An 8,927-nucleotide genomic window follows, 5' to 3' on the forward strand; every position below is an offset into this window, starting at 1 on the left:
CTTGTTGTTGTAAATTGAAGACACCTGTGGCTTTGAACTTGCCTTGTCTTTCGGTGTGCTGGAATTGAAGAAGATGAGAAGTTCCTTTAAGTGCCTTTATCTGCTGTGGCAGTGGTTTAAGGCTATCTGGATCAGGGTCTGTTATGAGGGATTGGCATGGATAACCAACTATTTTTTCTCCAATATCATCAAAGAAAGTCAATCCAGCTATTGCACTATCGTCATTGATAGTCACTCTGAAGCAGTTCCTATATGTATTCTGAATGTTAGTACATCATATAATTTTGTTTTTTTAATATATTTTTTTACCTGTAGCTGTTTGGTTTGTATCCGCAGTCCAAGCATCTCATCCCGTTTTTAAACTTGTCGAGTTTTTTGTTGCACTCGTTGCACGCATTATAACACCATATTTTGTGCTCGTCTATCGTTTCAATTGTCGCTTCACATGTCATTATTGCTCTCTGCAAGAAGTTGTATCTTATTAGTTATGTGTATATATGCTATGATTTGAAGTTGTTGATTGAGTTGAGCCTTTGTTACTTTATAAAGGTTCGGATTCCTTGATATTAATTCAGATAGCCGGTCTTTGGTTCTTTGTTTTGCTTCATCTATGTTTTTGCATCGGTTCCTGTTCACATTAGTCATCGGATTTGCATTGTATTTTTGTGTGTACCTGTGTTTTCTCAAAATAAATGATCATGGGTGAAATAAGGAGTAAAGAAACACAGATTTATTCAATGTTGTTTGTGCTTACATCTTTATTGTTTCATGATATTCTGGAATGTCCGGGTTTAGGTAATAGTGAGTTACGGGAGTGCTTGATAATTCTGGCCTTCCAGCTGTTGAATTTGTTGGTTACGAATTATAAAGCAAACAAATGGTATGCAGTCATATGATATTTACATATACATACATACATACATAAATATATACATATACATACATACATAAATACATACATACATATACATATATACATAAATATATACATACATACATAAATATATACATATACATACATAAATATATACATACATACATATATACATAATAAATATATACATATACATACATACATAAATATATACATACATATACATACGTACATAAATATATACATACATAAATATATACATATATCCATACATACATATATACATAAATATATATATATATATATATATATATATATATATATATATATATATATATATATATATATATATATATATATATATATATATATATGATAGTTTGTTAAAGAATATGATTGTAAGAGTGGTGGATGTTGCCTTCATTTTTTGTTACCCGGCATGATGAGACTGCAATTATTACGGGGTTCGGTAAGGTTTCGTAGTACTGCATATCGAAAGTAGTTGCTAGGTCACCCCAAATTGTCAGTTGGGTAATGGTGTCGCTGTATGGATAAGATGTATGAGTTTATGATTTTTTTTTTTTTTTGTAACAAAACAGTTGTGTATATAATATTTTGATATGGTTAGCATGTACCTTAAGTTGATGATGTCGATCCGCCTGTTCCTTTTGAATCCTTTGTTTATGTTTCCATATGTGTTAACACCGCTAATGTAGTGTATTGCACCCATGTAATCTGTGGTTTTCAGGTGTATTTGTATATATATATATATTTTTTTTTTGTGCTGTATAAATATGGTAATCTTTGCAGAATATATTACCTGTGAGTACTGGGTTGTTGTAGCTTGTTTTTTCTTGGTTTTTATCAGTAGCTCTCGCGTAAAGCTCATCGTGTGAAATAAAACGAAAATAATGTGATGGAAATCCTTCTGCCGGTATACGTTTTATCTGCGTAATTTTTTTCCCGAGTTTTAAAGTCGTCTGATGATCTACTATACGTTGCAGGGGAAGTGATGCATTGCACACGAAATCTGTCATTCTGTAGGCATTGTGTAGATCGATTTTTAAGTTAAAGAACCTCATATCTTCAGCAATGGCTTGTATTGCATTTCCCTGAAGAAAGAAAAATGTGTTTTAGAGGAGGATAATTTTTTTTTGATGAGTACTATATGGATCAAATGGTATCATGTAAGGCTGAAATAAGGATAGGAAGCCAAATTCTAAATATATGATTCGTGAGAAATAACTTGCTTATTTAATCAAGGAAAGGCGTCTTTGTTTATGATAGTAAAAAAGTTCAAAATATTTATTACAAACATAAGAGATTTACCAAACGAATACTTATAGTAACTAAATTATTTTTAAAGGCTGAAAGTTTTTTGTAATGAAAATACCTCTTTGTCTAGTAGCATGTACCCGTATCCGAGCTCCGTTTCATGTGGCGGTTGTTTAATTATCCATCTACGATAAACTTTGGCTTCAATTGTTTTCCCTATATCATGTGGCATTAGTTCCGCTAGTGGAGTTATTATTTCTTCAATTCTGCAAGGAAATAGAAACATATTGAAGTTACAATTAGTAGTGGTGTTGAATATATGATTAGGAATGACACTTAAGAGAAATAATAAAACACTTTAAAATATATTAGGTGTCAGCATAAATATAGCACATAATGTAAATCATACATGTAGAATTTAGATAAAATTTATGAATATATATATATATATATATATATATATATATATATATATATATATATATATATATATATAATATCATAAAAGACCTGGTGTAAGGCTACATTTAGAAGGAAATCCTTGTAAACTATGTTTTTGGTATAATTTTTTCCATATTTTTCTTGTTGCTTGATTAATACTTTAAGACCATCTATCGAAGTTGCTCTAGATAGAGCCACATAAAGCTGACCGTGCGAGAAAACGGGTTTAGGTAAATACACACCAATTTTGCTTAAAGATTGCCCTTGGCTTTTATTAATAGTCATTGCATATGATAGTTTAACAGGGAATTGTATTCTCTTAAATACAAAAGGTAAAGATGTTTCTTTATGAATAAGAGTTATTCTCGGTAGATGAACTTTTTCTCCGATTCTAGTGCCTGTTATAATCTCAGCGGCTATCATTTTGCTTCGAAGTTGAGTTATGATCATTCGTGTTCCGTTACATAAGCCACCGGCAATGCTGATGTTTCTTAGAAGTATAACGGGAACGCCTACTTTCAGTTCTAGTTCATGGGGTGGTAGATTTGGGTAATTTAGGGTGTTTAAGTATTCTGGTGGGAATAATAAATCTGATTTTGTTGTATCATTTCCGTATGGTTTAGCTATATCGTGGCTAGTGTATATTATCGATTTTGTTGGGATTTTTTTGTAAAATGTGTTTGTTTATTGTATCGGCTTCGTCATTCTTGGGACATACAATTGCCTTTTCTTGGAATTGTAATGTTGTAGGATTATGAAAGAAGCCGTCACCATAAACAAAAGATATAAGCTTTTCGATCCCGTTGTCATCATCATCTACACAATAAGAATTAGGGATTTCAACCCATGATGTGTTTCTTGGGTCTTATTCATCGGGGATTCCTATGGTTCCATTGCCGATGTCAAGTAACCATGAAGAAAAATTGGAGATCATTTCTTTTTCAGTTTCGGTCATTTAAGGTTTCAATAAACGCATGTTTTCTGTCAGTTTGAATAACTTAAAGTGAGGCCATAATTTAGAAGAGACTATTTAAGCATCTATAATTTCTGCTTTGTTCCCATGTTTTTCCACGGGAAGTGTTTGGTGAAAATCACCGCCAAGAATTAGTGATTTACCACCGAATAATAGATTATATTTTTCAGTTAAATCCCCAAGAGTTCGATCTAGAGTTTTGAAACAACGTCGGTGGTTCATTGGAGCTTCATCCCAAACAATTAAGTCAGTTTATAGTAGAACAGATGCAAGTTGGGTTTTCTTTTTTATACTACACACTGATTCATCGGTTAATTCGATTGGGAGTTTGAATTTCGAGTGTGTTGTCTGGCCTGATGGGAGTAGCAAGGAAGCAATGCTTGATGATGCAACAACTAACACAATCTTTCCTTCTGATCTCAAAGATGTAATAATTGTCTTCCAAAGGAAAGTTTTTCCTGTACCACCATGGCCATAGACGAATATTAAGGTCTGAGTGTTATTGGAACTTCATTGCATTACCAAATCATATATTTGTTTTTGATCACCGTTTATTCTATGCAAAAGATACGTCCTTTCAGCAGCTAATGCGTCTCTATCATATGATTTTTCTTCCATTATTAAACTATTTTCTAAGTCATTAAGTATTCTTTGTGGTATTGTTGGTAAACCAAAATCGGCGAGACTCTTGGATTGGTAACTAAGGAGTATCTCTATCTCGTATAAGACATAATATTCCAGTTCTGGTTCATTTATATGTAGCCTTTGTGAATGCAATTTTGCAGCAGTTTTTAGTGGAATATCATCTGACATTGCTTTCTAGCATTTTCTCTATAGATTTACTGGATTTGAAACGTCGCAAAAGACTAAGATATAACTAAAAAGAGATCTTATTTGAGCAGCGGTTGCAGTAGCATTTGCTTCTTCGATAGCTGTTTCCCATTTTTTATCGTTACCTAACAGACCCATAGCCTCACACGCTACTCGGTATGTATCATACACTATATTGTTGACGGTTCGTAGGTCAACAAAGTTAGTTGAGCCTTTTTTGTGACAGAGAAGCATACGTAAAAAAAATACCTCACCTGCAGAAGGGTGTATATAAGATAAACGGCCAATTGCTCCTTTTCCATTAGGTGATCTTTTTTTCCATATTTTAGCATCAGATTGCCAATAGAATTCACTTGGGAAATCAATATAAGTAAGGTGTGAACCGTCTGAATGCTCAGTGTTATAGGTCAACCATTTAGTTAGCATTGTCATCTTTCTTGATGGATCACTAATAATGGAATGAATAGGTTGCCTGGCGCGGTACCTAATTAACTGCATATTAGGGAGGTGAACTGCTAAAATTTGTACAGCAGGTTCTCTAAAATGAATTGGGAAATTGAAAATACGCTATGCTGCTTCATGGGGACATATGAATCTCGCGTCTACGAAATTTTGAATTTCATCAACGATTGAAGGTGATGATGTTGATGTTTTTCCAGAAGTAGATGAGTTGTTTGTGACATATGAACCCGATCAGCACCCTTAGAAATGTATTTAAATAGGTACTTAATTAACATGCTCCACCCGCAGTATTCAACGTTGATATGAGCGTGAAAGGTTAAGCATAATAGACGGTTATAGGGTACAACGTATGTATTATCAAGGTCCACACCAAACCGTTGTGTCTCAATCCCTGTTCTTCATCGTCGGTAGTGAACGTTACCGTCCTTATCAAAGAAAGTTTCTTGATTAAATGGTTTTGGAAACTTTTTAGAGCATTTTTTTTCCCGTGTACGCTCATTTTCTTGCATACAGGGCGCCTCTGGATGGGCGACACCACATGGCCCATGAATCATAAGATTGGATATAATTGTGTACCCACAAAAATCGTCTCGTGGATCAGGTAACTCGGCAGATATGTACTAGTCGATATCAGCTGGCCTTAAAGAAGTTGTTGGATTTGAGACCCACAAAAGTGTGTGACAGTGAGGCAACCCTCTTTTCTGGAACTCAATAGTGTATAGTATTGCTACATAGGAAAAGCAGAAAGTGTTAAAATAATAATATTTATGTTATAGATTTAGGTATGCAGAGGCGATAATTTTATAGTAAATGGCAGGTGGAAAGGCGGAAGAATTAGAGAAGAAATAATATATAGTGATTGATCACAATATGATAAGAAAAGATATGAGGGAAAAAAAGAGCATAAGATACTTTAAAAAAAGAAAATTGGTTTTTTTTTAAAATGAAAATAAAAGTAAATCTTGAATAGCTACGTAAGAACAAATAACTAATAAAGATTAAATGGTTACCTCCTTTAACCGAGCCAACAGGTTTTTCTTTTTTCAAGAAAGAAACAAATTATTTAACCCGCATATGGAAAAGACGGGAAACAATATCAGCACGGTCCGCAGGTGTTAGATAGGGGTAGAAATCCAAGAACCTGCGAATTTCGGGCCACTTTGGGTTACATGTGAAAGTGATAAAAAATTGAGGATTTCCGATAACACGGCATATAGCTAGCGCATCTAGGTAATGGCTATATATGTAGCGTGGACCGCCGGTGAACGATGAAGGTAATATAACACGTGAGCCTACATCGGACCCACTGTAATCACCTCTATCGATTGCGTCGTGAAGACCACTTAGATATTCATTCCGGATATCTTGTTGATTATTTCTAATGTAATCAATTCTGTTGAGTTCAATACAACAGTATGCACCAACAATATATTGTTGGAAAAGACGACCGGAATGTAGGAGCAAACTGTATAGGGACTGCCTTTCGTGAAGCTGGCATAATACATGTTCATTGTAAGTCACGTGCGTTTCCTGCTCTTTGTTCCTGCGGAATTTTTTAACGTCATTGTAGAATCAAAACCGGGTTGGTCGAAAAGAAAAGGCAATGGATACTGTAAAGACATGTAAAATTGATGCAACTTGTTAACCTACTGTGGTATTCCACCCGTCTGCTCGACAATAACATCGTAGTCACCGACAGTTTTAGGACCACTATCAAATATAATTGTACCAACTGTCTCACCTGTCGACAAATCGTACTGTCTATTACCTACAACTGAGAATAATTTCACACGGAACAAAGGAACATCAACATCCGCTAGTTTATCTCTAGCTGTTCTAAACAATTTAACTAAATGATTATGTTCATCTAATACAGTGATCAATGTTGTGACGACATCAGCTGAGAGTCGTTCATCCGCGATACCTCCGAAATGAGACAGTCTGTTTTCGACTTCATGTTCTGTATCATATACATACATTTGCAAGAATCTTGGAGGTTCACCTTCTGACGGACACATGGATCCGATCCAATGATAAATTTGACCAGAAATCCTAAACACATAAGGAGAACGACCAGTATTAATCGAATCGTCGACCTTAGCACCAAATGAAGTCATGCTAAACATTTGATTATACGCGCGTATGTTCTCTAAAAAATGAGTATTAGTCATTAATTCTTTCATAATTTCAGGTGGGTCCGGTTCCTTTGGCACCCACACGCGACCTTGAGAACAACATCCTTGGTAACGTAAATCATTTACTCGGGATGTCCACGCAACTCGTTCCTCGTACCAAAAGTTTGCATCGCAATTATTGCAAACATTATTACAGTCGCCCAAATCTTTATAAAAGGAAGACACGCCTATTTAGTAGATGAAAATTACAAAGGTGTTAATAAAAGAATAAAAATATCTCAACCAAAAGCTGATTTTGGAAAGAAAAAAAATGGGAAAAAAAAGGTAAGCGCAAGATAGAACACCATCTGAGTTAAATAGGCCAATGTCATGACATATGGGCGATCTGCAAATCGTTGTATTTTCAAGAGGCTTTGAAACTGCAAGTGAGAATACACAACTATAAGCTTAAAAGACAAAAAACTGGAGCAGTAGTAGCAACTCTATCACAATTGATAAAAAAAAAAGACGACCTGCACGTACCCGAAGTAGAGGGACCAATATTCTCAAATCCCGATGTATTAGACGGAAGATCATCAGAAGGGATTAAAAAATGCCGTTCGGAAGATGAACCGGCTAGTAGATGACGACAGCGTAGCGTATTTCTAGCCGATAACTGTCCTGAAGAGAGCAGAGACGTCTTTATCTCTAAACTATCATCTCTAACAGCCTGTTCTCGAGTGTTTTGATCAACTACTAATCGCCTTTGGCCTTTTTTAGGTGGCATTTTAATTTTATTTGACAGCACAGACAACCCGAACGAATACGATTTCAAAAAAGATATATTTTAATATCTGTTGACCACTGGCCAACAGGGAAAACAAAAGGTAAAAACAAAGAAGGGAAAAAAAAGAGAAAAAATTTAAAATTTAAAAATTTAAAAAAAACAAAAAATAAAAAGAAAAATAAAAAGGAAAAAGGAAAGGAAAGAAAAGAAAGAAAAGGAAAGAAAAAAAAAAAGGGCCTGCAAATTCAAGTGGAACTAAAGTGACAGCTATGTAGAAGACATTAAGAGAGTGTAGCTAACAATACACAAACTACTAACATAAATTGACATTATCTTTGTGAAATCGTCGACATGAATTATTGACACATTATTTTTTTAATTGTGCATTAGTTTTGGTATCATATGAGTTATGAATGTGGTGTATAAAATTATATAATATTATTATTCATAATTGTTTCTCCATTTGTTTATTAATAGTGTTTACTTATGTATAAATCATATGGTTTTGCTTGATTGTTGAATTAACAAATACTAAAAGCCTGGTAGGTGTATGTTTATGTTGTCTGAGTACCTCCAAATGACATTCCACCGTCTATATATCTATCTAACCTATTTTCAATTTGTATTTAACCCTTATATGTCCACAGTCTTCTCGGTACACAGCAACATCATCTCTTCTATTTTACTTTTTTTACTTATAACCTCTTTTATAATTCATTATGAAATTCAAGCATTCCCTTTACAACAAATTCATTCACAACATGTAAACAAATTTTTCCCAAACCCTAAATCTAGTGTGACGACCCGGGAATTTCCGACCAAATTTAAACTTAATTTCAATATGAATTCGACACGATAAGTAAAGTCTATAATGTTGAGTTTTGAAAATGTTGGAACTATGTTACATATTCAATTACCTTGACTATTCCCGATGATTCACGAACAATTATTTGTATATATATATATATATATATATATATATATATATATATATATATATATATATATATATATATATATATATATATATATATATATATATATATATATATATATGTATGAATCCTATACATAAATAATGATAAATGTTAAGGATACAATATATCATATAAAAAGTAAATATGATGAAATAAATAAATGATAAAAGTAATTACTAATAAAAATATAGTT

The 8,927-nt window shown here is 33.5% G+C and overlaps 2 protein-coding genes across 2 annotated transcripts; both read right to left on the bottom strand.

Annotated features, from left to right (window-relative positions):
- Window positions 1-4,394: 4,394 nt before the first annotated feature.
- On the bottom strand, window positions 4,395-4,826 carry LOC139864335 (uncharacterized). Its single transcript, XM_071852912.1, has one exon. The coding sequence runs from the start codon at window positions 4,824-4,826 to the stop codon at window positions 4,395-4,397; it is 432 nt and encodes a 143-aa protein (XP_071709013.1).
- A 1,089-nt stretch (window positions 4,827-5,915) lies between these two features.
- On the bottom strand, window positions 5,916-7,757 carry LOC139864336 (uncharacterized). The gene is made up of 4 exons (XM_071852914.1): window positions 7,514-7,757; window positions 7,336-7,410; window positions 6,507-7,218; window positions 5,916-6,399 (listed from the first exon to the last, which is right to left on the bottom strand). Exons 1-4 carry the CDS (start codon window positions 7,755-7,757, stop codon window positions 5,916-5,918), a joined length of 1,515 nt encoding a protein of 504 aa, XP_071709015.1.
- Window positions 7,758-8,927: the final 1,170 nt, after the last annotated feature.

This window comes from Rutidosis leptorrhynchoides, chromosome 8 (assembly GCF_046630445.1).
Source record: "Rutidosis leptorrhynchoides isolate AG116_Rl617_1_P2 chromosome 8, CSIRO_AGI_Rlap_v1, whole genome shotgun sequence".
Classification (NCBI taxonomy): domain Eukaryota; kingdom Viridiplantae; phylum Streptophyta; class Magnoliopsida; order Asterales; family Asteraceae; genus Rutidosis; species Rutidosis leptorrhynchoides.

Coding starts and splice junctions, on each gene's coding strand:
- LOC139864336 (XM_071852914.1), bottom strand. CDS start 7,757: ATGCCACCTAAAAAAGGCCAAAGGCGATTAGTAGTTGATCAAAACACT. Junction 7,411..7,513: donor TATTGGTCCCTCTACTTCGG/GTACGTGCAGGT, acceptor TCTCACTTGCAG/TTTCAAAGCCTCTTGAAAAT. Junction 7,219..7,335: donor TGGCCTATTTAACTCAGATG/GTGTTCTATCTT, acceptor TCTACTAAATAG/GCGTGTCTTCCTTTTATAAA.
- LOC139864335 (XM_071852912.1), bottom strand. CDS start 4,826: ATGACAATGCTAACTAAATGGTTGACCTATAACACTGAGCATTCAGAC.